The sequence below is a fragment of the Sinocyclocheilus grahami genome, unplaced genomic scaffold (genome assembly GCF_001515645.1).
Source record: "Sinocyclocheilus grahami isolate Dianchi unplaced genomic scaffold, SAMN03320097.WGS_v1.1 scaffold95.1, whole genome shotgun sequence".
Taxonomy (NCBI): domain Eukaryota; kingdom Metazoa; phylum Chordata; class Actinopteri; order Cypriniformes; family Cyprinidae; genus Sinocyclocheilus; species Sinocyclocheilus grahami.
Window position 1 is genome coordinate 58982 of NW_015505274.1, and position 27708 is coordinate 86689.

The window sequence follows — 27708 nt, forward strand, 5'->3', positions numbered from 1 at the left end:
ATAGATATTAGAGTGCCACAAGGTGGTGCAATACTTTTACATAGAATTAGCAGAAGTTGCATCTGATCTATTACCCACCTGGTAAAGAAGAGTATCCAGCATACTAATACTGAACACTCTGCCTGCAGCGAATGGGAGGCGGAACATGAATGCCAGATTAGAGCCCTTATCTCTCTCTATCTGGAGAAAAGGGAAAAAGATCAAGACAAAAGATTGATGGCTCTTTCCACTGCTGATGATTTGAGATTTTCAGACCATCTGGCAATTTGTAATACAGCATTATCGTAGTTTCAGTATTTTCAGCCATTTGAAGCATGCAATCACCACAAATGCATCATATTTACTCATTCCAATGGACCATGTCATAATAAATGTGTAGCATTCAAGCAAAGTTATTTCATATCAGAGAAAAGTCTGAAATGCATTATGTTAATGTTAGGCCTGGTTAGAGTAGTTAAATTGACAACTTGCAAGGAAGAAAAATTATAAATCATTATTGGAGTCCTAAAGTCTGGGATCACACTGACAATCTGGGACTCAGAATCTATTTTAAACCTGGAAATAAAAAAAGTTTTTAGGATTTTGAAAAATGTAAAACAACGAAATGACCAATAAATCATTTAGATAATTTCTTATTATTTCTGAACTATTTCTAAATCATGTGACATATGGTTTTACACAAACTCGTGGAGTTCATGCAACTTGAATTAAAAATGCATGTTAATTTTGTATTCAACTTTTCACACACACACTGTTACTGACAATATAAATGTGCAATAACTGAAAAGAAAAAATTCAAAACAGAAACAGACTTTTGGACCCCGATGTAAGTCAAACGGTGTGGTTGTTTAGATATGACACCTTTTCAAGTTTGGAGAGAGCCAGGGAGTAGCAGTCTTTGGCACGAAACTGCATGAATCTCATATTAGAAGGATGGGTTAGCTCAGTGATTATGCTGAGACTAGGAAACAACCTAGTAGAGGACACAGTAACGGGAGAACAAATATGAAAATGAAGATTTGCGGGAAAAACTCAGCCAACAAAGTAATTAGTATCCAATGCCATTTCCAGCTAATGTAGAGAAAGACATCAGCTTGAAGACAAACACAACCAATTAGCTGAAGTTATTAATGTTTGAGCATAAAACGTACCTGAACATGGTCTGCACATTGACTATGGTTTTAGCATCTGCCATGTAGTCTTCCTCTGCACTCATAGTGCTCTCCTTATCCACCACCACCAGGTTATCAGCGTAGATGATGCCACACTGCAGCAGGTTATCCAAACTATGACAGAAACCAGTACAAATCGACCGTTCAGACTGGACTAAAACCGGTTGTGTATGTATACTGAAATGTTTTAAAAAACCTACTTGTCAATGGTACCAGCCATGTAGTACACCATAGGGAAACAGCAGATGGCTTCAAGAAAATGATTATCAGGCCTGGAAATGGAGGGGAAGAGCAGTTTGACAATGCTAATCCACTCACAGCTGCAGTTTTAAAGTTCTTAAAGGTTTGGGACTGGTAAACAACCTTATAAAAATGTATTCTCAGGGTAAAAGCTTGTGCAAAATGCATAAGCAGGTAATTGCAAAAAGGCTTTTGACACATCTCAGAGTTGCCATGGAAACTCTGAGGAAGAATCTACAATGTAATGGAAATTGTGTACACTATTTTGCATTACTGAAAGGAAGAATATGCGGAGCATAATGAACAACACTTTTGAAAGCGTTTAGCATTAGAGAGCAAGATAATACATAACGATTTCAATCTAATGCATGACAGAGTGTGAACAGTCGATAAAGAGATTTGTTTTTATGCAGATATGCATGGAAGTATTTTTAAGTAGTAAAGTCAGGTTAAGCAATGCTTTTGACTGACTTTCGAAGTCTAAAGTCATCACTATGAGCAGTAACATGCAGTGAAAACTGATGAGGCAGCTCGCTCACGGATTATCCAATAGCAGCACAATGGGATTCAGCTCCTTCCGGGGTCGGTAATAGGCACGCAGTGGCACTATGAAGTTGTACAGGCCATTTCCTGCAGTTTCAGCAGAAACGATAATCAACTTGTTTTTGAAACCATATGCCTTGGCGTCTTCAAAGCTATTGTGCCGACAACCCTGCACATAAAAACAAGTAAAACATTTAACGGACTGTAATAAATGATATCAGCTCTAAATGTGTGAAGATATCATGCTTTCATACATACATACATACATACATACATACATTTAGAGCTGATATGTGTACACACACACACACACACACACATATATATATAAGATGAAATTACATCAGTCAGTTAAAAAAAATCTAAATGTATCTTTCATAAAACGATCCCAATGGATTAAGCTGAATCGCTATCAGTATTTAAGAGTGAATTAAAAATTATACACTCACTTTGTCAAGTTGTAGGAAACAAAATAGGTGAATTAAGAGTTATACACTCACCTTGTCAAGTCGTAGGCAACAAAACGGTGCCTTTTGTTGCAAAAGGTGACAAAGAGTTGGGGAGCTTCCAATGTAAGGGGAGTTTGGAGGATAGCCTCTAATCCACCTTGAAAAAGCAGAAGGATATAAAATGTAGCAAGTCTGCTTCAATTTAATGCATATATACAGTACATGAACTGACTAACTGACTTGTTCTACAAATGCTTTATTTTTGAAAGCATTGCATGTAAATGATCAGTAGATGGCACTGTGAGAGCACTGAAGATTAAGCAGGAATCTTCACCAATTCTCTCTGCTCACCAGAGGAAGCATTAGAAAATACAGGAGCAGAACAGAATCCTGCGGCGAGAAAGACTCAGTGCTGCTCTGTAAGAGATTTAGTCTTTATCAAGAGTGTGTGTGTGTGTGTGTGTCTGTGTGTGTGTGTGAGAGAGAGAGAGAGAGAGAGAGAGAGAGAGAGAATAAGGGCACATGTCTCCTCCGGCTCTGATTGACATAAGCAAACGCTGTAATTATTCTGCAGCATGATCGCTGAATGGGTGATAGCAACTAATATGCTTAAGGTTCATCTGATCTTCCTGAAAGCTATAACATGTAATTCGACAATCACACTAGAGAGAGAGCACAGTAAAATATAACTAGAAGTCATAGAGGTGGGTAAGATTTAAAAAAAAAAAAAGTTTTATTCAGCAAGGATGCATTAAATTGATCAAAAGTGTTAGTAAAGACATTTATAACATTTGTAATTTTATTTTCACTAAAGAATCCTGGAAAAAAATGTTTTATCACCGTTTCCACAAAATTAAGCAGCACAACCGTTTTTACATTCTACATTCTACATTTTACATTCAAATAGAAAACCTTTAACTTTTAAAAACATTTAAAAATCTTACCCACCCCAAACTTTTGAACAGTGTAAGTGTATAGGGTTTATTGGCTCTGTACTTTAATATTCTATTTATTATTTTATCGTCTGCCAGTCAAAAATAAAAATGGGTTGCTTAGAAAAGTAATAGCACAGCTATCCACAACGAGCCTCTTAATTAAAAGGTGACATATCATGAAAATCTGACTTTTCCAGGTTTTAAGTGCTATAATCTGGTCCCCGGTGCATCTACCAACCAAGGAAACGTGAAAGAGATTAACCCAGTAACTTTGTTTTGGTAAGCATTTTTCTGCAAGCCTCTGCAAAAACGAGCACGTCTGATTTCACTCCCCAAGTGACGTCGCAAAGGGATCTCATTATAATATTACTGCCCCTTAATCTGTAAGTTTTCACCCACAGCACCATCATTTTGATTTCGCAAGCGACAACAGTGTACCAGCTCTAATGCCATGGCGAAAGTTTGAGCAAAACATGCTAACTGTTCTATCTTTGGCTGCACAGACGAGCACAGAACACTGTTTAGAGTCCCAGCCTCAGAGGAGACAAGAGAGCAGTGGATTTAATGATTTATTTACTGTATATTGCTGCTGCCACGCAGATCCAAAATAAACATGTGATTACCAGCTGTTTACCTTCTCAGACATAACCGACTGTTTTTGTAACTCATGTGTGTTTATAACGTAAACTTGTGTGTGAATGAGAACTTAGTTTAGTACTCACACGCTGTGACAGCTGCTTTCATACGTGTGCACTCAGAAAACCTTATATCAGAAGTTTAAACTAATATTGTTTAAAATGCATGATTTCAGTGAGATAAACATGATAATCAGAACCAAAACAGATGTTTTTAGCAGGTACGAGCTGTAACTGCGCAGCTCTATTCTGGAAAAGAGGGCAGGGAGCAGCAGCTCATCTGCATTTAAAGAGACAGGCCTGAAATCAGCGTGTTCTTCCACTCAAAATGGGCATTTTCAAAATGATATAATAAAGGATATGTGGGGTATTTTGAGCTGAAATTTCACAGACTGGGACACTAGAGACTTATATTACATATTGTAAAAAGGGGCATACTATGTCTCCTTTAAGGCTCATGCCTTTCACATTTGCTGGCTGTTTAAAAAGTCAAAGACAAACGACTGTTGTGCTTCCCATGAGAAATCACATCAATTTTGTACTTTTAAAAACATTATTTACTCTAAGGCTGGTGCTCCTTCATCATCCGATTGGTTGGTCTCATCTTCTGAGGGATCACTGAGAAGATCACAAGGCAGGATTGCAGAGGAATCGGCGATCTCCAGCACAGGGGCAATGCTGGGTCTACGACTCCCAGCTCCGTTCTCTGTGGGCAGGGCCAGTTTACTGCTGTCAACCGGGGGATCTGGGTTCTGCAGGTCAATGGCCACAGTTCCTGTAAAACAACAAAAACGAGCTATGAGAGTGGAGGCTTTCCTCTTCGGGTAAACATTGGGAAAGTGCAGCATGAGGAAATTCATGTGTCCACCGGTAAAACAAGCTATCTATAACTGTTTTTTGATCTGAAATGTTAATTGCTTTTGTGCTATTTACAGTGCAATGAAAGTGGTCAAAGAAATATTGCATTATGAACAATTTTTGATAACTCAGAATTTAGGTCAGTTCCAGTTCATTTCCAACAGTGCAATGAATAAAATGAAAAAACTTGTGTAAATTACTAGGAAAATTAGCCTGTGTATACAGTAGATGGTATAAATGTTTAATTATAGCAAAATATTTCTTAAAACGCCCTGAAATTGACCTCAACCCTGATTTATTGCTTTTAATGAACGAAGACTGATTTGCACATTTCAAATCAGTGATTTGCAAACAAAATCTTTAAGCACCGTGAGGTTTAATTTAAAAATGCTGAAGGGAAGAAAATGTTCTGAAGGGAAATTTTGCTGCTATGCAGAAGATTGTTCCTCTGCAAAATGTTAAGGGCAGTTGTGAAAACAAATCAGTGAAGAAACGTCATGGACTAATTCCTTATATATAATTAATTATGTTAGAGAGTAAGCCAGGGATATTTTACACATGCAAGAGCAGCTTCCAAGCCCAATTGAAAAAAAATAAAAATTCTTCATTTACTAGGTAAAAAAGCTTGCAAGACAAAAGCCTTAGAGCTCTTCAAAGTAACGGGAATGAACGGGAGAGAGAGGTTTCTGTAAATGTCGACATTTACACAGACATTCACTAATGATGTCTTATGATTTAACTGTCTCTCTAAACCGCATGCTTAGACTTACCATATGAAGTAGACTGATCAACTTCAACAAAGGAAAAACAATGAAAAAGTATATTTTATCATTAGCATAACTTAAACCTTCTTCTAAATTTTGATAATTTCACCCTGCCAATGCTGCTTCTGAATGTTACTCTCATACCACTAACTGGCATATGGCATCCATATGGAAACTGCATTAAACCAACCCTCACTGATGTAAACGAATTAAAACTTGTGCTTCATTTGTTTGTAACAATAACAACACCACTAATGTTTAAATCAGTCATTATTTTGGGATTTCCGCTCAGTGCTGCTAGAGGCGCAGAATTTACACACTGCAGCTTTCAAGAAACTCATTTGTCTGATGATTACAAGTTTGAAGATTCCTGTTAGTTACATCACTTTATCAGGTAGACATCGCTATATGTTCCCTCACCCATGCTTGCAATGATGCTCTGCACCGGGAGACGAGAGGGGGCGTCATACACGCCAGTGGCCGACTGCCCTTTGCTGTGCTTCTCCTCCTGTTTGAAGATGAAGGCAGAGTTCTCCTCTTTAGTGATGTTGATGTAGTAGCAGGTATCTGTGGCAGACATGATGTGGCGAGGGCCAGGGTTCAGAAGTATGCTCTTATTGTCTTCTCTCTTGGTGCCAATTAGGCAGACACCATACCTAAGGTAAAAATGATTTTGGTGAATTTAACTTGGTGTTTAAGAGAGAAAAGCATAGCAGTGCTAACTGTTCAAAATTGATCAAAAGTGACAGTAAAGACTTTTACATTGTTACAAAAGATTTCTGTTTCAAATAAATGCTGTTCGTTTGAACTTTCTATTCATCAAAGAATTCTGAAAAAAAAGTATCAGCAGATCAACTGTTTTCAACATTGGTAATAAGAAATCTTTCCTGAGCACCAAATACATGATATGATTTCATATCATATATTTGCATATTATGAATTCATATCAAGGATCATGTGACATTGAAAACTGGTGTAATGATGCTGAAAATTCCTTTGCCATCACATGAAAAAATATATATTTTAATATATATATATATTAAAATATAGAAAACAGTTATTTAAAATTGTAATAATTTTTCACAACATTACAGTTTTTACTATATTTTTATCAAATAAATGCAGCTTTAGTGAGCTTAAGAGACTTCTTAAAAAACATTAGAATCTTACCCACCCCAAACTTCTGAACAATAATGTATAAAGGGAATGTGGTTTTAAAAATATCATGAATAAAATGCAAACGGTTCACTTCACATACATCCCAACAGTTAATTGTGCAGCTCAAAGTAAACGTTCCACAATCACTCACTTTTTATGTGCATGGAAGGAGGCATAAGTAAAACTCTTCCCATCATATTCGCCAAAGAACTTGCTGTCCATCAAACGAATGTGGTAAACTTCGTTCCCCGAGCAGCGGCCATACGTCCTCTGCCACTGTTCTGGAGACATTTGTCCCTCCCTAAAACCCCAAGCAGACAGTTCAAACACCAGCACAAAGATGACACTCCAAACCTCGTTTCAGCAAATGTGATATTACTATTATTGTGGGATCATTTCAGAGTTTTCTTTATAAAACAATCTCAGCAAGTTCAGACTGCATGGGTCAGTCTTCCTCAGACAAATGAAAACAGGAAGTTTAATGGCATTGATCGGCTCTCCTCACAAATCTGCTCTGAGTAATTATTTGTGACACTATTATTTGTCAGGGATCACAGAATTGGAAAGGTTACATGAGGTGTCACTATTTATTTAATAAATCCTTCAATAAATTAAACAACATTTCAGGAAATGCTTCTTTTACATCAGTGTCAGAATAAAGAGGAAAGACATCAGTACTGACTGTCCACGAGATGTGTGCACCAGGAGTGTGACCAGTGTAGAGGTGGCCGGACACACACAGTTGAGGGCCAGCATGGCATACTTGAACTCCTCCTCACACACCACATGATCTAACAAACAAAACATACCGACACATCATCTATGTGAGAATTATAATATATGATATGATATGATATGATATGATATGATATGATATAATATAATATAATATAATATAGTATAATATAATATAATATAAACAACATGCACTGGTTGTTATGACTTGGGCCAAATATTCATACTTATCAAATCACCCTGGATCATAACAGTAAATGAACACATATTAAATATTGATGTTCCCTTAAAAATTTATGAATTTCGACAAAATAGCTCTCAAATTATAAAGCACCAGGCACAGATGGACTCCCTGCTGAATTATATAAACACTTCTAGGACACCGTCATTCTTGTGAAATTTGGAAACACTATGAAACTAAAAACACATCAGTGAACTGCCCTAATCTCAGAACTTATGAAATTTTCTGGATTTTTTTTCTCATTTTGTCTCTCATAGTTGAGGTATACTTATGATGAAAATTACAGGCCTCTCTCATCTTTTTAAGTGGGAGAACTTGCACAATTGGTGGCTGACTAAATACTTTTTTTCCCCACTGTAAATCCAACATTACCACTCCATTTCACAAATCAACATAACATCAACTTCAGTAGAACAGCTTTAACACCCAGAGATGATTCGGTCATCTTATTCATTCAGTTCAAATTGGTTTCATTACAGACAGACACTCTTTAAATTAGAGACATTATCCTTTTAATGTACTGCAAGTGCATAAGAGAACACTTTTAAAAAAATGTTTTTTTTTTTTTTTAATTTTAGATGCAGAAAGACATTTGACAGAGTTAACAGGACTGTTCGTTTAGTGACAAAATATATGCTTATGTTGTGTTTTTGTCATTTTTAGTATTTTTTATATATACACTATGTCTACATAGTTTTTATTAAAAACATTTTTTACCATAGAATTTTTAATGTTGCAAATTGCATTTTTACATTTTATACCACCCCACCCACCATATACGACCCTACCCAGCCCCAACAAAGCAATCCCAAATTAGAACACAATGACAAAATAAAATAAATAAAAAAAACTTATTTTTTTATTTTTTTACAAAAAATACATAAAACAAATTAATAATAATAATAATAATAATAAAATAAGGGGTATACATATATACCTACACTCAATCCACGTCTAAGATTTGTAATTCATTAAAGAATGTGATAAATTCTTGCCATTTTTCAAAAAAAGATTCCCCCCTACCTCTGATATTGTACTTCATTTTTTCAAGTTTTAAAAAAAAGACCAAATCTTTGAGCCAAACTGAAATAGAGGGGAGTGAGGGGAGGTCCAAGATAACAGTATTCTGCACCTAGCAAGAAGAGATCCAAAAGCTATGACGTCAGCCTGTCTCCGGCTTAAAGGCTGACATTAATTTTTTTATTCAGTTTTAGTTTTGTTATTTTAGTATATCAAGTTAAACTTATTTAAAATGAAAAAAATTTTCCTTGGCAACAAGCTGAAATACAAAATTGTAATATTATATTTCAGTTACTGTTTACAGCATATTATTTCAAATACTGAAAATGTTTAGTTTGTTTTAGTTAACTTTAATATCCTTGATTTTTCGCTGAGGTGCCGAGCCGGTGACCTGGCCGCTCAGGGGTGGTACAGCAGCCGTGGCGACGGGACATGACATCTCCGTTCCCTCCTTCAGGGAACGAGGGTTACATACGAAACCGAGACGTTCCCTTTCAGTCAGTCACTCTGAGTCACGACGGTGGCCGACGAATTGGGATCCCTACCAAAGCGCCATAAATGCTGCCCCTTCCAGTGTCCTGTGCGAGCCGCCTGCACCCCTTTGTGGTGTAGGCCGGGGCTCGCAACAAGAAGACTAGTCACTGTTGTCATAGCACTACCCACTCAGTGAGATTGGATAACACTAGGAAAACGTACCCGTTTCACTTGGAACAGGGATGTTGCGTAAGCCCCATCCTTCCCGAAGGAGGTTTCGGAAGCAAATACACATATGAACATCCGTTTAGGTGCATATGGAAAATTGGAGGTGATTGTAACCCTCATGGAATGGCAGAAGTCTGCCGGGGAAACATGGACTCTGAGGCTATACCGTGGACTTTACACATATGGGATTCACTTAGGTCTCTACATATGGAACCCAGCCCTCTACCGGTTCTCAAGGATTCAGCTAGTGAGGACCTGGCGCCGGACGTTCCACCATGTCTGGCTGCCGAGGGGACGGAGGAGCTCGAGAGGGCCTACAGTATGGACGCTCTGGAGCAGTTTTAGCAAGCCGACACTAAACCAGGGCCTCTCAGTGCCTCTACCCGTTTGAGGTGAGAACACAGGAGGACACCGGCTTCACACGAAGGCTATAGAATCTAGCGAACGTGTTGGGGGTCGCCCAGCCCGCAGCTCTACAAATATCTTTCCGCGAGGAGCCATGAGCCAGCGCCCAGGAGGATGCAACACTCCTAGTAGAGTGAGCTTGCAACCTGAGCGGGCAGGGCACACCCTGTGCCTGATAAGCCAGGGTGATGGCATCCACAATCCAGTGGGCCATCCTCTGCTTAGAGACGGCATTCCCATTCTGCCGGCCTCCATAACAGACAAAGAGCTGGTCTGAGGTCCTAAAGCTTTGTGTCCGGTCTACGTAGCATCTCAAGTCTCGGACGGGACAGAGCAAAGCTAGAGCTGGGTCTGCCTCCTCCGGGGGCAGCGCTTGCAGGCTCACCACCTGATCCCTGAAGGGAGTAGTGGGAACCTTGGGCACATAGCCGAGCCGGGGCCTCAGGATTACCTGGGAGTCAGCCGGCCCAAAATCTAGGCACGAATCGTCGACTGAAAATGCGTGCCGGTCCCCTACCCTCTTGATGGAGGCCAGTACAAGCAGGAACAGAGTTTTCATTGAAAGAGCCTTTAGCTTGACTGTCTGCAAAGGCTCAAATGGGCCCTGCTGTAGTGCTTTGAGCACTAGAGACAGGTACCAAGAGGGTATAGTGGAGGGCCGGGGAGGATTTAACCTTCTCGCCACCCTAAGGAACCTGATAACCAGATCATGCTTCCCTACCGACTTCCCTTCCACGGGGTCATGGTTAGCAGCAATGGAGTGAGACAGCCTTCGCTCCAACCCTTGCTGCAAAAAGGAAAGCACGACCCCAATTGGGCATCTCCGTGGGTCTTCCCGATGAGAAGAACACCACTCGACGAACAGGTTCCACTTCAAGGCATAAGCGTGTCTCGTAGACGGTGCTCTCGCCGAAGTGATGGTGTCAACTACCTCTTGGGGTAGGTCACCAAGAACCTCCAGATGCCACAGGGTGCCCCATCTCTAAGTCAGTAGATCCTTCCTCAGAAGAATCTGCCAGGGAGGGGCTGTCGCGAGTAGCATTAGTTCGGGGAACCAGGTCCAAGTGGGCCAATACGGCGTCACAAGCAGGACCTGCTCCTCGTCCTCCCTGATCTTGCACAGCGTCTGTGCGAGAAGGCTCACTGGGGGAAACGCATACTTGCGCAGGCCCCGCGGCCAGCACAACTGGCAGTGAGAGGTTTCTAGAGAGGCAAACAGGTCTACCTGAGTGGCTCCGAAATGTCCCCAAATCAGCTGGACCATCTGGGGATGGAGTCGCCACTCTCTCGGGAGCGTAGCTCGAGACAGCTCATCGGCCGTACAGTTGAGCAGGCCCAGAATGTGAATTGCACGAAGTGACCTCAGAATTTTCTGACTTCAAAGGAGGAGGTGGTGGGCGAATTGCGACATGTGACGGGAGCGCAGACCACCTTGTCGGTTGATGTACGGAACGGTCGCTGTGTTGTCCGTTCGGACCAGCACGTGCTTGCCCCGTAAGCGCCCTTTGAGACGGTTCAAGGCAAGGCGCACTGCTAATAACTCTAGGCAATTGATATGCAAGTGCAGATGGGGGCCCGTCCAAACCCCCGACACTGCGTGCCCGTTGTACGTGGCCCCCCAGTCGGTGGTGGAGGCATCAGTGTAAACCACAGCATGTCTGGAGACCTGTTCTAGGGGCACTCCTGCCCGAAGGAACATAAGATTTGACCACGAGGTGAAGGTTTGGTGACAGGCCGGTGTAACTTGGTGAGTGCTGCGCTGCTATGCCCACCTCAGGACTGTTCAGCCAGTGCTGAAGCGGTCTCATATGCAATAGCCCTAGCGGTGTAAGTGCCGCTGCAGCTGCCATATGCCCCAGGAGCCTCTGAAAGTTTCAGTGGGACCGCTGTCCTGCCCTTGAACGAATTCAAGCAGGTCAGCACCGACCGCGCACATTCCTCTGTGAGGCGTGCGGTCTGTTCGACCAAATTCAACTCCATATCGACCATACTGTTGTGAAGCAGATGCCGCTGAACTTGGGGGGACACCGGGCGAACTGAATCGCATACCCGAGGCTGATGGTCCGCAGAAGTCAGCGAGATGGGCTGGGTAGCGCTAGCCAGGAACCCAGATACCGTGCAAGCGGGACCAACGGAACCACCACCGTACCCGCAGTGGGGCAGCGAGGTTGAACGCAGGGACCCAACTCGGGCGACTTGTGAGCGAACCAGAGAGTGGTCTGAGTGTGCGGTGCAACGCTTACCTGGTTCCACAGGTTGGCAGAGGGTGCGTGAGTAGGGCCTTTATTGACGCTCTCGAACCGCCCACTGCTGCCTGCTGGCGAAGGAGGAGGATGAGTGAGGTCTGGTGTTGGGCCGTCTGCGACTCTCCGTGCCCTCCTGGGACCCAGAGATAGAGAAAACCGCTCTCTCATCGAGATTTTCCAAATTCTCCACCCGGCCCTCCTCCGGGGGAGGTAGAGGTGCCTTCACCATACCCCAAAGAGCAGCTTCCTCCCTCTCTAGGTGAGGTTTTCACTCAAGCCCTACCCTCTCGGCGGCCCGGGAAAGCATAGCCAACATCTCTGGATCCGATTCAGGCCTTGCCACCATCCCGGAGGGCGGCAGCGCAGCCGAATCTTCTTCTCCAGAGAGCTCTTCCTCTGATGCAGTGATCGACATCTGGTCATCGGGAGGAGCACCGAAGGATACCATTGGTACGCTCTTTAAAGAGGGCCCAGCGCGTTCCTTTGGCGGCTCAACTGGTTGCGAAGCGCTAGAGGAGCGATGGTCCCCCGAGATTTGGTTCCCTGAGGGGTTTGCCACCACTGTAACCCTCAGACCGCCCGTGCTACTGCCCGAAGTAGTCCATGCCTGGCTGCCGCCAGGACGAACACTAGATTGCGGCAGAGGCAACGGACTGGCCCGCAGCTCTGAGATGGTCATCTTCCCGCAATGGGAACATGACTCATCCGCGAATGCCACCTCAGTGTGTTTAATGCCCAGACACGTGAGGCAGCGATCATGACCATCACCTGGCGCCAGGTAATGACCGCATCCAGAAATACACGGGTGAAACGGCATCTTTAAAAAGAGGATCCGTCGTCTTTACAAAGACGCACCCGCTTATTGTACTCTTTCAGGGAAATGCTCTTTTAGTGCTGAGGCGCACAGGGGAAATGGCCGCTTGCAGCACAACAGGGGGTAGTGCAGCCTGAAGTGCGCAACCCACTCGATACAAGAACGACCACCGCTGAAGCGCCGTCCGCCAACACAAGGAGCTTCCAAGAGCGTGTTGAACTCGTAGCTCACTGAAGACACTTGGATGGAGCAGAACATTGTTGTTGCTCGGCTCCGAAGTGAAAAGCTGGTATGCATTGCACCAGCTGCCTTTTTATGCTCACGCTGGATGGGTGCAATAATTGCATGCCAATGTGCATTGGCGAGTTTAGTTACACTCGAAGTAGATTGGTCTCTCGAAGTGAGATCCCAATTTGTCGGTCACCGACGTGACTCAGAGTGACCGACTGAAAGGGAACTTACTGTCACAGCCAGTACTAACTTCTGACACATTTGTCAACCTTTTTTCACAATAAAAACACAATCACACTGTATACTGTTAATCAAGGCTACTGCTATATTGCCATGGATGACTTTTATCTGAACATGTGAATCAATAATATAATTCAGAGCTACACACAAAAACGAGAAACTAAACATGAATCTTGCATTAATTGTTAAAAATTTTAATATACCTGTGAGTTAAGGCCACTTTTTTAATTTTTTTATTCATTATTTACCTTTCTCAAGGTGTTTGAATGATCACATGCTTTTATAGCATTGCACATGCAAAGGGGCTCTATTAATCCCTCTGCTTCATCTATTAAACAAACACATGTAAATGCAAATGCAGTGACTCAAGAGGTGGAGGCCATGCTAGACACACAAAACAGCTGCTCATAACCACCAAACACTTCAAAGAGGGGGAGACGGAGTGTGTAGAATTCAGATGGATCTATATTTATTATTCATACACCTTTATGAAACACACACGCACACACACACACACACACACACACACACACACACACACACACACACACACACCACAACCCTCTATAGCACACACACACACACACGCACTCACACACACACACACACACACACACACACACACACACACAAACATACTTATGCACTCACAGACGCATACACACACACACAAACACATACTTATGCACTCACAGACGCACACACACACACACACACATAAACACAAACATTTAAAAACTCACACACACACACACACACACACACACACACACACACACACACACACACACACACACACACACACTACAACCATCTATAGTACAAACAATAAGCTACAGTTGCTAACAGATTGTCCTTAAAATAAGTCTATGTCTAACTGTCAGGACAATAGTTTGTTTATATATCATAAGGTTTTTTTTGTTGACTTGCTGTTTTATTAAAAGTAATGGACTATATAAATTATATACATTTTTGGTCAAAAGACAAATATGAAAAATAAACTACCTCATGTCTGTTCAAATCTAAACATGATTAATGAAGGACAGGTCACTGTTTGCTGACTGCATATGAAATGAGTCAACCTGAAGAAGGAAAAAAACTGACCTGCAAATTTGACATGGAATTTGTTCTCAGGTTTGAGAATCTGGACATATAGAGGACAGTTTGGAGCAAAGTCCTTCACAGCCCATGCTCGCAGAATGGTTTGATGATCCTATAAGAACAGACATCATTCTTACAATAAAATATGCACATTTCATTTTGCCATTAATAGCAGTTTACGTTCAGGAAAATCTTATACATTTGTATATTTATTAAGTGAATCACAGTAAAAAAAAAAAAACCTGTTGATAGTCAAACTGCAATACATGCAATAAGTGTCAATAATAACATTTAGAGCTGCAACTAACAACTACTTTGACAATCAGTTAATCTTTTGATTATTTCTTTGATAACTGATTAAACCATTTGAAATGGTTAGGCCTACAATATAAAGTAATAAAACGTCACAGTCTCATCATAGTTTAAAATATGAAAACACATTTTATAAAGTATGACTAATATTCCAATGTATGTTTCAAATTTCCCACTAGCTTTAAGTTACTATTCATTTAAAAATAGAATTACTTGCATTGCATACCAGAGTTTCTATTATGGCTGATTTAAAAGTAAATCTGATGTTTAACAGTGAAAATTGTTTTGATCAAAATAATCAAAACAAAAACTTCCTGTTTTTGTTGCACTCCATTTGATTAATTGTAAAAATTTCCTGTGCTTGGGAAAACGTGTGTTGTATATTATTCATCCTACATTCATAAAAATGTGTGCTTTTTAAAATAGAAAATAGGTTTATTTTTAATAAATTGAAGTGGTGACACCGATGAAGATTCTTCTATATACAGCTCAAAGACCTGACTAATCAATAATGAGATACAATTTATGATTATTTTCCTTCTTAGTTACTTATTGAGTTGTTGTTGCAGCCTTAATAACTTTTACTTTAGGCAAGGTACTAAATTATGAGGCTATATTTACAGCTGCAGTGCGGTCCACTTCATTTCTGCTGCTGAGGATGAAGCACGCCTCTGCATCGTCCATCCTGCAGGACACAGAACATCATTACACAGCAGTGTCATTCAGACCTGAAGTGAATTCCTCCAGAAGGACTGCACATGTGTGTATACATAGATAATTATTGCCATGTTTCTCACAGGGTCAATTTCACGGTATACTGGCCTCAAGTCCACCAAAATACACTATAGATTTACAGAGCGAGTCATATGGGTTTTCGAAAAATATATTTTTTGCAGTTTGTAACGTAGCGATCCTTAAATGTAAACAGTCTGCAAAGTTGTTAATCAAAAAAGTGCATGATAAATAAAGATAGAGTCGACTCTGAACCGCGTTAACGAGTCATCACATTTTCGAATCTTCGGCCTGTTACCTATATACGTCACAAGGTAACATATTTGCATAATCCCCGCCTGCCCTCGAAATATGAACACTCTAACCTGCCCACAAACACTTCCGCTAGTTAGTGTGTTTTCATCATGTCGAGAAGACGCTGTTTTCAGCCTCACTGGGCATTCTAACACAGTTCCCACATGTGCACCTCAAATAAGTAAATAATAATAATGAATGCAATAAAACTGCTGTCACATCACGTGAAGTACCACATACAAAGTTTAAACTTACCACTGAGAAACATCCTGATCAAGTCGTGCTTGCGATGGAGTTTCCGGTTGAGTGACTGCATCGGTATCATTCTCGGATTGATAAGGTAATATTGATGCCATTTTAGTAAACTTATAGTATCTTTGTTTGCAAGTAACCCTCCGGAGCAAAAACAATTATGGTAATGGGCGTTTCGTTTCCGACACGCATTGTATACGGAAAGACCAATCACAACCGACTTGGCCAGCTGACCAATCAGAGTAGAGTAGGCTTATGGAAGGGAGGAGTTTACAGACCTTAAGCTCAGAACTGCTTTGAACGAATCGTTTCGAAATCATTGAAAAATGATTCTAATATTAAATGTATATTCTGAGAAAATTACAATGTTTTCTGACCTTAGATGCATTTAAACCTGTTATAGGGGACTCCAACACAATATTAGGACACTTTAAAATACCATATGGCCTGCTCTATGTTTCTTTTTATTGAAAAACTGCCATTAATATTCTGCTTGTTTTCACACTCAATGTTTTCTGGATGTGTTCTGGGTTCCTGTTAAACTCTGTCGCCAACAGCATCGGTGACATGCTGTCAGTTACCACAGTAAATAATTTTGACTCTTCCCTCAGTTTGCAAAAACAAGAAAAAATTAAGTGTAATGGTTTTACAATGGATGCCTGTGGTGTACGACACTGCAATAGGATAAATGTCACAAAATGCACACTGCATCTAAAGAACAGCTACAATACACGGGTAAACCAAGCATTACAAACACTGTCTATCCTTTCTGTGACTGTAAACAGACCCGACAACTTCTATTTGTAAATCTACATTATGGAATAACAGTCTCTAAATCTCTGAAGTCATTAAAAATACACATTTAGGCCTACATAAATGTTACATAAATGTAAAGTCTTATTTGTGCATTAAATTACAGATACAAAAAGACCTGTGTGTATTTGTTGAATGAATTGTGAATTTAAGAGTCCTAAACACAGTACCCAGGCAAAAGGAAAAGGAAAGGAAAATATATACTATATTATAACAGAATATTAGCAAGATGTACTATTTATGTCTACATTTCTTTTAACCAACTGGTGTAGTTACAGCATCTAGCGGCAGGCACAAACTGGATCACATTAACCAGCTAAACCACGACTTGGTGATAAGTGACTTAAGTGACTTAAGTAATTACTGCAAATAACAAATTGACATCATGTCACAGATGCTTTCGACGGCGTTTGTTTTAAACCCAAAACATTCTTTAAAACTGAAAGATACTGTGAGGAATAACTACTGGCAAAAACGTAAACTTCTCACAATATGCATAATTCATCTAGTAATATGCAGCAGCAATAAGCACATCTTAAAAATTAAAAAGGACTAACGTTGTTTAAATTCCAGCCTTCCCATTACAATACACAGATTACACATTTAGCCAGGCACTCTAGACCGAGCTTTATGAGAAATTCATGCACTAGAATTTGAAGTGGGCAAATTGGGACAGATTCGCTGCATTTATGATGAAGGAATATAGTAGGATTTTAAGTGCAGTTACATTGCAGGAAAAAGCACATATATTACCCTTAAATTTCAGGGCTGCTTTAATAAGGAACAGATGGGCTTGAGACTGGTGACAGGTTTGGCTCTGGCGGTGGAGCTTCCAGGTTGACACTTCAAATTTCCTCACAGACTAATTTAGATTTTTTGGGAGCCTGTCCAAAGCTTCCATTTGGAAACAGTTCATCAGTATGCTTATGCAAGTTTGAATTATAGAAATGCCCCACTGCTGTACTGTACACCGCTGTTCAAAAATGACTTGTGACTGAAGTTTACTAACAGCTCTTTCAACTCTTAGACTCTAAAAAGCCGGAAACACAAGTTGTCTTTAACAGAGAATAATGAGATTAGGCTAATTTAATTAGCTAAACTGCTTAGCCTGCCATTAGGCCAAACCTTAATGGTGAAGCATTGTTGTGCACTTTATAGTGAGCCATAAATCGTCCATCACAATTGCTGCTTTAAGTATTGTTCTTGCAAGTTGTACTATTGATGTCTACATTTGATAGAAATTGAAGTCACCTTGCTCAATATAAAAACAGTTCATTTATAAAAAACTGCACTCCATATCTTCTGTCCTTAAATATTTTTTGGTGAATGTAACTGTTGAATGCACAAGAGCTGATGCTCACAGGCTACTTGGGAAATGAAGATCTCTGACTATATTAATCTCATTCTCCATTGTTCAAATGTTCTAAGTAATCAAGAGGTAGTATCAATGTATTTAAAAAGTACTTGATGAAATCACTTGCAGATAATTTTACAGATACATTGGACTGATGTCTGTATCAGTCTAATGGCTCTCTCATAGACTCAAACAAGGAGTCAGAACCTCAATTCAAAATGTAAAGTGACTCGGATTCACTTGGTTTAAAAATCTGTGTTGTCGTGTCAATGGACATGACACTTGTATGAAGGTCTATCCAAAATTGTAGTTGTTTCATTTCTTAGTTCTTTCATCTTTCTATTTTAATCATGTGAAAAACATATAATCAAGGGACCTTTTATGCAAAAACCAACATTTTAAACGGCTTACTTGGCCCTCATCAGGTCTTGGTCCTTCAGTGCAGAGCCTTGGAGGTAGATAACCCGTTGAGACCACAGCGGGATCTGCAGTATACGCCGAACCTGGATGTCCATCTCAGTGGGACAGAGTATCACCACATAATAATCCTACAAGACATTTAAGAATTAATGATACCACCATCACATACAGGAAATGAGCTAGATTATAATACAGATTTTTGGAATACATAGAGCAATAATAAACACTTACATATATGGGAATATGTATGTACCTGTAGTCTCGGGTGGGCGTAGAACTCATTGAGGAAATCCATGAGCAGGTCTATTTTGAGTGAAGTGACGCAGAGAACCACATGCTTCTCTGTCTGAGCACGATGTCTGCTGTAGTTTCCACCTGACTTCTGCCTCTCCATCCAAAGATACGCTAACTCCTCAAACTGGTGTCGAAATGAGAGACAGAAAGAAAGTACTGTGTGTAAACGCAGTGCATTATTAATAGTTTCACTTATATCTGATAAGTGATGTAAAAATTAAAATGTGCTGAACATTTACTCACCCTCAGACCATTTAAGATGTAGATGAGTTAGTTTCTTCAACAGAACATATTTTAAGAAAATTAGCATTACATCACTTGCTCACCAATGGATCCTCTGCAGTGAATGGGTGTCATCAGAATGAGAGTCCAAACAGCTGATAAAAACATCACAATAATCCACACGATTCCAATCCAGAAATGAACATCTTGTGAAGTGAAAAGACGCATGTTTGTAAGAAACAAATCCATCATTAAGAAATTTTATAGCAAAAATACCAGTCCAAAATCAATAATAACACAATGAAAAAGTCCATCCCCTGTTGTCCTCTTACATCAAAATCCACCAACATATTTGTTTAGAACTTGTTTCACTTGTAAACAGTGTTTGATCTGTGCATATTTCTCTCCTGATTCAGGCAAGATGATTTTTTCACTAGAGAAAACAATATTATGGATAGAGGATTTGTATTTTAGACAGAAGCAATGGTTTGAAGTTTAAAACATCTTAATGATGGATTTGATTATTACAGACATGCAGGATTTCACTTCACAACATGTTAATTGATTGTTTTTATCAGCTGTTTGGACTCTCATTCTGACGGCACCGATTCACAGCAGATGATACATTGGTGAGCAAGTGATGTAATGCTGAATTTCTCCAAATCTGTTCCGATGAAGAAACAAAGACTTTTATCTTGGATCTTGGATTTCTCCAAATCTTGGATATGAGGGTGAGTACATTTTCAGAAAATTTTCATTTTTGGGTGAACTAATCTTTTAATACTGAAGCTACTGATTGTGCTGTTTGTGTCACCTGTAATGGCAGCACCACCAGAGCCACACAGATCATGATGACCACCAGTAGCTGAGAGGGCCAGATTCTGGGTGTGACATCTCCATAACCAACAGTCGAGAAGGTGACGATGCAGAAATATAAAGCGTCGAAGAGGGAGAGACTCTTCCCTGCCCGCTCGAGGTGCTGAATCCCACAAGCCCTACGGAGTATTACAAAAGAACTTCAGGAAACAATTTTGAAAATACAGGATACATCTAATAAATTCAGCATCATGGTATTGTTATAGTTTCATTAGAAAGACATTTCAAGGCTCTTTGCCTGAACAGGGTTCAGTAGAGCTACTCAGTCATGATGTCAATTTGTAGGCTTGCCCAGAATGCCATTCCACCATGGGCTCCCTTAGGAATTTCAAATGGTTTTTTTTAAATAGCAGTTTTCGATTTGAGTAAAATAAGGTCTGTGGTTAGCATTTTTTAAGACTTTCCCATTTTATTCTACAACATAAACTACATGTCACATCTAAAATGGGAATTTTAAAACCACTGTGTGGTTTACGTTATAACATACATTTAATTTATAATATAAATACATAAGGACTGTAACAACTGTCTGATTAATCACATTCTGTGGTAGCTGTAGTTCGTAAGTGAGAACTTTATTCGGACATGTCCCAGTATATTGATTAAAGTGTATCTGATACATTTGCAAATATATGTTGATACAAAATAAAACATATGGGCAGTGGTGTAGTGGTACCTTGAGAAGTGGGTATGCTCTTAATTTATGCCCCAATTTTTTTAAGCACCCCAGCAAAGGATGAACATTCTGTGTTATAAACAGTGATATGTAAGACTAGTCTTGCATATTAAATTCACCCCAAAATGGGCCAGTAGTATTTGCACACTGTCACTTAACTTCTGCTGCTTGACTTCACGAAGTAAGGATCATTATGACATTAATATTAGCCATAGAAGAGGTGCAGAAGATTTTACAATAAATAATTCAAATAAAAATAGACTGCAGTAATTAACATTTTGTCAGAACCTCTAGTAAATTACATGCTATTTTGTTTAGTTGTCTGTTCAGAATCGTGGAAGAATCATGATCTCTATTTGAAACAAACAAAAATTGTGATTCTCAATTTAACCAGAATTGTACAGCTCTGCTCCTGTGTGTGACTGACTGTTTCTCCCATGGCAAATGGTAATTTCGAGCCCTGACACAGGGGTGTAGCCATCATTTCAGAAGTGAGGGGGACAGAAATGTCAAATAAAATAATACCTTTTTTTGTCTAATTGACAGGTTTTATTATTATTGTTGTTGTTATTGTTATTTTCCTATCACTTTTAATTGGCTGAGAAATCAAATACACTGCTGGACAATAACCAATAATTTGTATTCTATAATATTTTTCCTACAACAATTTTATGATTTGTTTATATACAAACACTTTTTCTATTTTTAGGCAGAAGATACTGTATATTTTATAGTTTCTATAGCCAACTGTAATAAATGCTATGCCAATTAGCACTGTATTATTCAGATGCTTTTTGATGACCTGAAGATAACTTGAAAAACACACATAAACTACATTTTGTCGCATTTGTGTGTTTATTGTCCTCATGTTTCATCAGTCAAAATGTTTCTTTTTATTCAGCTTAGCTACATCAGAGATTGATTTGGCTACGATAGCTGGATGCCTTTGTCCATATTAGGATTTCCTGGCACATCATAAGTTATTACAAAGCCACTAGAAAGACAAGCCTGCAACCCTTAGCCAAAAAAGCATAACAGCTAATGCTAACGCTTCCACTTTGTTGATACGCAGGAAAGGAGACCAGAGGCAGTTTTGTTTGAATGGATGTCAATGGAGGAGAGGCTTCACTACGTTGAATAAACAGCTTATCATTTAATAAATCGACAGCCTATCGCCTAATCTTCAACATGTTTTACACTAAACAATAGTTCTGGATTGAACTATTTTTAGAGTTTACACCGAAAAAAAAAAGTTTTATAAAAGTCACAGACTTTTTGCGACAGATGGGATTCAGCTTACGGCCCTTCTCATTCATTCCTATGGTATCCGTAAACGGCAATTGAGTGTCGCACAACTCTGACTGAAATTCAGTGACATCAAGGCTGTAATGTGATTGATGTGTGTTATCAAGGCACACGTGATCCAAGTTGACTGTTACACTTTCTCCAATAGTAAGTAACACAGATCTCCCAATAGTAAGACAATTGCTGTGTCCCAATTTGTATACTATCCGTCCTAAATAGTATTTGAAAATAGAATTAGTATGCCCCAAATCATAGTATGTTGAAATTAGTATGCCAAAGATTCCTGGATGGTCTAAACTACTTCGAAGTTCAGATCAATGCACATATAGATACGTACACATTTCTATGGATGCACACTCTAATGGCTAATATTCTCACACAGAACAACCTCCTCGACAGCAACCAGTCTGGTTTCAGAAGTGTGACATTCAACCGAGACTGCCTTGCTCTCAGTTGTTAAAGCCCTAAGGCTGGCAAGAGCGGATACCAAATCTTCAATACTTATCTTGCTGGATCTGTTCGCTGCTTTTGACATGGTTGACCACCAGATCCTCCTGTCAACCCTAGGCAAAGGGCATCTTTGGGAGTCTTATCTCTCAGATAGGTCCTTCAAGGTATCTTGGAGAGGTGAGGTGTCCAAGTCGCAACATCTAACTACTGGGGTGCCTCAGGGCACAGTTCTTGGACTACTTCTCTTCTCTGTCTACATGGCATCATAAGGTTCTGTCATTCAGAAACATGGCTTTTCATATCACTGCTATACTGATGACACTCAACTCTACCTCTCAATCCATCCTGATGATAGTTGCTCGCATCTCAGCTTGTCTAACAGACATTTCTTGCTGGATGAAGGACCATCACCTTCAACTCAACCTTGCCAAGACAGAACTGCTTGTGGTTCCATCAAACCCATCGTTTTATCACAATTTCACCATCCAGTTAGGCACATCAACCATAACTCCTTCAAAAACAGCCAGAAACCTTGGAGTTGTGATTGATGATCAGCTGACTTTCTCAGACCACATTGCTAAAACGGCCCGGTCCTGCAGATCTGTTTATTCAATATCAAGAAGATCAGGCCCTTTCCTTCATAACATACTTCACAACTCCTTGTTCAAGCTCTTGTTCTGTCCAGGCTGGACTATTACAATGCTCTCTTAGCAGGTCTTCCAGCCAGTTCTATCAAACCTTTACAATTAATCAAGAACACGGCAGCAAGATACATTTTTAATGAGCCGAAAATAATACACGTCACACCTCTGTTTATCAATTTGCACTGGCTACCAATAGCTGCTTGCATAAAATTCAAGGCATTAATGTTTGCCTACAAAACCACCACTGGTTCTGCACTACTTTACCTAAATTCATTACTTCATTCTTATATGCCCTCTACAAAAGCGTCTGCTAAATGTAAATGTAAATGTAATATTCTCCACAATACATTGTGAGTTGGATGAGGATTCGATTAGAACTACAAACATGCATTAAAAAGCGTTTAAAAACTACAAACATGGCGGCTATGCGAGACTGACAAACAGGTAGAGAAAGGGGGTTGAGTGATAAATAATCAATGTCTAACCTGATGAAAAAATATTTATTTAATGTTATCAGAGTTATTTCTCATCTGCAGCAAAGACAAAGTTATGATGAATTAGGATGTCCCAAAGCTTACCTACTAATCTGCTACATACTCAAAAGTATATACTTTTTCTTCACAAAAAGAGTACATACTTTTAGGCTTCCAAAACTCAAAATACCATTTATCCTCCAGAGAGAAACTCTTTTTTTTTTTTTTTTTACAATTAAAGTATTTACTGTTCAAGAATGACATAAAATACGGCAAAAATAGTAATATACAGTGAAAGTTCACTACAATCTAAAATTATTGTTTTCTATTTGAGTATATTTTAAAATGCAAGTTATTCCAGCAATGTCAGCTAAATATTTTCTTCATGTGTTGCGTGACCTACATTGCATAATAAAAGGCATTAAGTTCACAGTCTTGTACCTTTGTCTTTTTCTCAGATTTTCAAAAACTTTTTTGCTTTTAAACAAAGTTTGTAATAAGACTCGTCTAAGAGCTGGGTGGTTCCGTTTATGGCTTACAGCTCCTTACTGAGTTTTTTTTTTAATCCCTACAGAGAAAATGAATGGGAAAATACTTCCAGAACCCAGACTGCTGAAAAAAGTGAGTCGTGACTGTTGTGCTCTATTACTACTCAGCATATTTTGTTTCAACATTCCTAATAAAACAGTAGCATCTTCTTTTGACACTGAGGGGGTAAAAATAATTTTGGACAAACTGATGTCCATTATTGATCAGGACAGTTAATTCATCTGAGTGTGACTGTTTCAGATTTTCTGCTTTAGATACAGACCTGTAAAAGGCTAAAGCCCAATCAAGGTTATAAGAGATCAAAGAGCTTTACCCAGTAAAGACCAGACAGAGCAGTGTACAGATCAGAATGAGGACCTGGTTGAACATGGCAGAGTGTGTGCGCTGAATGGCACGATGGAGATCATTCTAGAAAGGAACAGAGATAGATGAGAGATATCTCATCCCTCAGAGAATAAGCCAAGACATGTACAAGTACAAGAATAAAACACACATAATTCAGGCAACGTGAGATTACTGTAAACCCTGTTCTGAAAAAGAGACTGCCCATTTAAGTGACTGCTTAAAGATAACTTAATAACCTTCATTATCCTTCATTCACTGGTCTAGTGCTCCTCAAATAACTAATTATTCTATTCCACTGAATGCAATAGGGCAAAATATACTAAGAAAAATGTGAATACTCTTTAATAACTGTACTGCTCAATTATATACGAGATACACATGTACAGTAACGGTCAGAATTGTTGGTACCCTTGGTAAATATGATCAAAAAGATTGTGAAAATAAATCTGCATTGTTTATCCATTTGGTCTTTCATTATTTTATTTTTTTTTAATCTAAAAAAAAAGAAGATTTAATTGAAGTACAAAAAAAAAGATTGGGGGGAAATTTCCATTCCCACCATCAGGCCAATATTTAAGAAGTTCTAATCAACTAAAGATGTTACAAATCTTCCTGGAAGAGGACATGTGTCTATATCGTCCTAATGCACGGTGAGGAGGAGAGTTTGAGTGGCTAAAGGCTCTCCAAGGATGTATACAATGAAATATACTGTATCTTTAATGTTGTTCGTGTATTTTTCTGCCGGAGGTCCTGGACATCTTGTTCAGATATATGGCATCATGGATTCTATCAAATAACAACAGATAAAAAAAACTGACTGTCCATGCTATAGATCTTATACTGGGCGAAGGTTGGATCTTACAACAGGACAATGATCCAAAAACAAACATCAAAACAAAAATGAGTTACAAAATGAATATTGAATAAAAGGGTACCATTAATTGTGACCAACGTGTATTAGAGAAAAACATTTATTTCATGAGATTTCCCCCTATTTTAAATTCTTATTATTCAATGAAAAGTTAGATTTTTGTACATTTTTTAAATAAAAGATCAATAGGATTAACAATGCAGATTTATTTTCACTGCCTTTTTTGATCATATTTACCAAGGGTACCAACAATTCTGACCACAACTTTATGTTAACTACAATGTTGTGCACAAGAGATCAGGCCTTTAATGACTCCCTTTTTACTTTCATAATATTCATCTCACAAGGTAAATACATTTTAGGAAAGCTTTGGGGTAAAAGAGAAATATTTATGCCATGTCACATTTTGGTGATTGTTAGCATTTCTCTTTTACCAATATCTTTGCTTAAAGCATTTGTAAAAGGACATTCCCCCTGCCAGGTTCTCTCTGGCCATTTGACCCAACCATCTGGCAGGGAAGGGAACGCTGGCATCCTCTCAAATTTCTGATCATTGATGATGCATTTTCATTTGTCAAGTGCATAAGGAAGCAAAGCTTCCCAACACAGCAATATTATCAACACCAATGTTATTTTGCTAGACATCCAACCTGATTTCCTGTAGGCATGTGAAATGCACTCCACAGCTGAAAAAACTACTTACAATCATGTTCTCCAGCGCTGATTTGGCAAGCCAACAGTTAAGAAACACAGGAACAAATATGTTCCTCAGCGGAGGCCAAAAGATCTAGAAATAAAGCACTCAAAGAATGAAGGATGATTGTATCTAAAAATTCAGACGATAAAATAATAGACAGTTCAGAAAGAAATATCAGATCAACTGTTTGTAAATTGCCAATCAGTTTAAACAAAAACCAAGGCAAAAAAAGGCATTTTACTCTGCATTTGCCATAAAACAGTATAACTTTTTTTTTTACAGAAACATATATCTTTCATCAGCAAAAAAGGAGAGGATTCATATCTCCTTAGCAATCTACTGTAAGAAAAAAACTCAAAACATTTATAACAGAAAAGCATAATTGTGTTGTATACCACTCCATTGCTTTTACATCTGTAATGCCATTAGAACAAAGGAATTAAACATCCTGTAATTTTCTCCCACTGACTGCAGGTCAAAAAATGGTTATTTGTTACTTGGCTAATTGTTACATTGCATTAATAATCATTCCCTCTCACAACTGGCTTTCAGTTGTCAATGGCTACTCATATAATTACAATCAATCACAACAATACTATCCCAACAGTACTCAGCAATTACTATCAACAATGACTGTATGATGGCAGCAACTGGATACATGCTTCTGTGTCCACCAGATATCTTCATCACTTACTGTAATTATGAACGGCACTGTATTGATCATCTCAATGATAAAGGAGATTTGGAAAATCTGCTCCCAAATGTTCCCCTAGAAATGAAATAATTGTTACACTGCAGAAGCATACAAAAAGCACATTTAATGCACTTTAAAAAAAAATCACAACACAAGAAACATCCTAATTCACATAATGTAATAATCAAAAATAATCTGTCCTAAATATGTGACATAGTAATTACTGCATCCAAATTACAGTGTGAAAATAGCATGTCAAATGCATGGATGTCTGTTTCCACAACAGAATAGCAAAATAAAAAAGGCCATTGCTATTTTTTATCTCACAGATGTAAACTCAGAATTCTGAGAAAATATCAGAATTCTGAAAAAAATTCCTTCAGTCCAAAAGACGTGAAATAAAAAGCACCCTTGCACAAAAAAAACTGTCTCACACGGCTCCGGGGGGTGAACAAAGGCCTCCTGTAGCGCTTGCGCTCACTGCTGTAACAGAAGCAGTTCCGGGGGAATGACGTATGAGGTCAGCTTTGCGCATGCGCCGCTCAGAAGTGATGCACGCGGAGAGATCGAAACAAAACAACGGTCACTAATTAGAAGTACAAAACGAGGATTTGTAAAGAAGAATGTCGGAGGATTTCGATATAAGCCAAGAGGAGATTGGTTTTCCTTTGCTAAAGTAAGGAGACTTTGCTTCTTTTGATCCTGTAAACAAACGTTGGTTTTCATGAGACTCACCGGCGCATGAGCAACGCTGAACTCATACGTCATGCTCCCGGAACTGCTTCTGTGTCCAACTGCTGGCGCAAGCTAGATTAAAGTGATTATTATGTTTTGAATATGGATATTTTTCTTACAAAAACGCATTGATTCGCTACAGGAGGCCTTTGTTCACCCCCGGAGCCGTGTGAGACACTTTTTTTATGAAAAGGTGCTTTTTATTTCACGT

The 27708-nt window shown here is 39.2% G+C and overlaps 1 protein-coding gene across 1 annotated transcript in view; it reads right to left on the reverse strand.

The window, feature by feature from the left end:
* The window catches only part of LOC107587698 (potassium channel subfamily T member 2-like), a 110500-nt gene that overhangs the window by 14888 nt on the left and 67904 nt on the right, over positions 1 to 27708 (reverse strand). Inside the window, exons 9-26 of the mRNA XM_016275581.1 lie at positions 26763 to 26837; positions 26075 to 26158; positions 24469 to 24563; positions 19997 to 20177; positions 18920 to 19084; positions 18658 to 18794; positions 15423 to 15486; positions 14493 to 14601; positions 7437 to 7545; positions 6906 to 7055; positions 6017 to 6252; positions 4536 to 4749; positions 2456 to 2561; positions 1952 to 2124; positions 1373 to 1444; positions 1152 to 1286; positions 862 to 973; positions 79 to 180 (exon numbers count right to left, since the gene is read on the reverse strand). Of these exons, the coding sequence (XP_016131067.1) occupies positions 79 to 180; positions 862 to 973; positions 1152 to 1286; positions 1373 to 1444; positions 1952 to 2124; positions 2456 to 2561; positions 4536 to 4749; positions 6017 to 6252; positions 6906 to 7055; positions 7437 to 7545; positions 14493 to 14601; positions 15423 to 15486; positions 18658 to 18794; positions 18920 to 19084; positions 19997 to 20177; positions 24469 to 24563; positions 26075 to 26158; positions 26763 to 26837 (2319 nt within the window). The remainder of the gene's footprint in view (positions 1 to 78; positions 181 to 861; positions 974 to 1151; positions 1287 to 1372; positions 1445 to 1951; positions 2125 to 2455; positions 2562 to 4535; positions 4750 to 6016; positions 6253 to 6905; positions 7056 to 7436; positions 7546 to 14492; positions 14602 to 15422; positions 15487 to 18657; positions 18795 to 18919; positions 19085 to 19996; positions 20178 to 24468; positions 24564 to 26074; positions 26159 to 26762; positions 26838 to 27708) is intronic.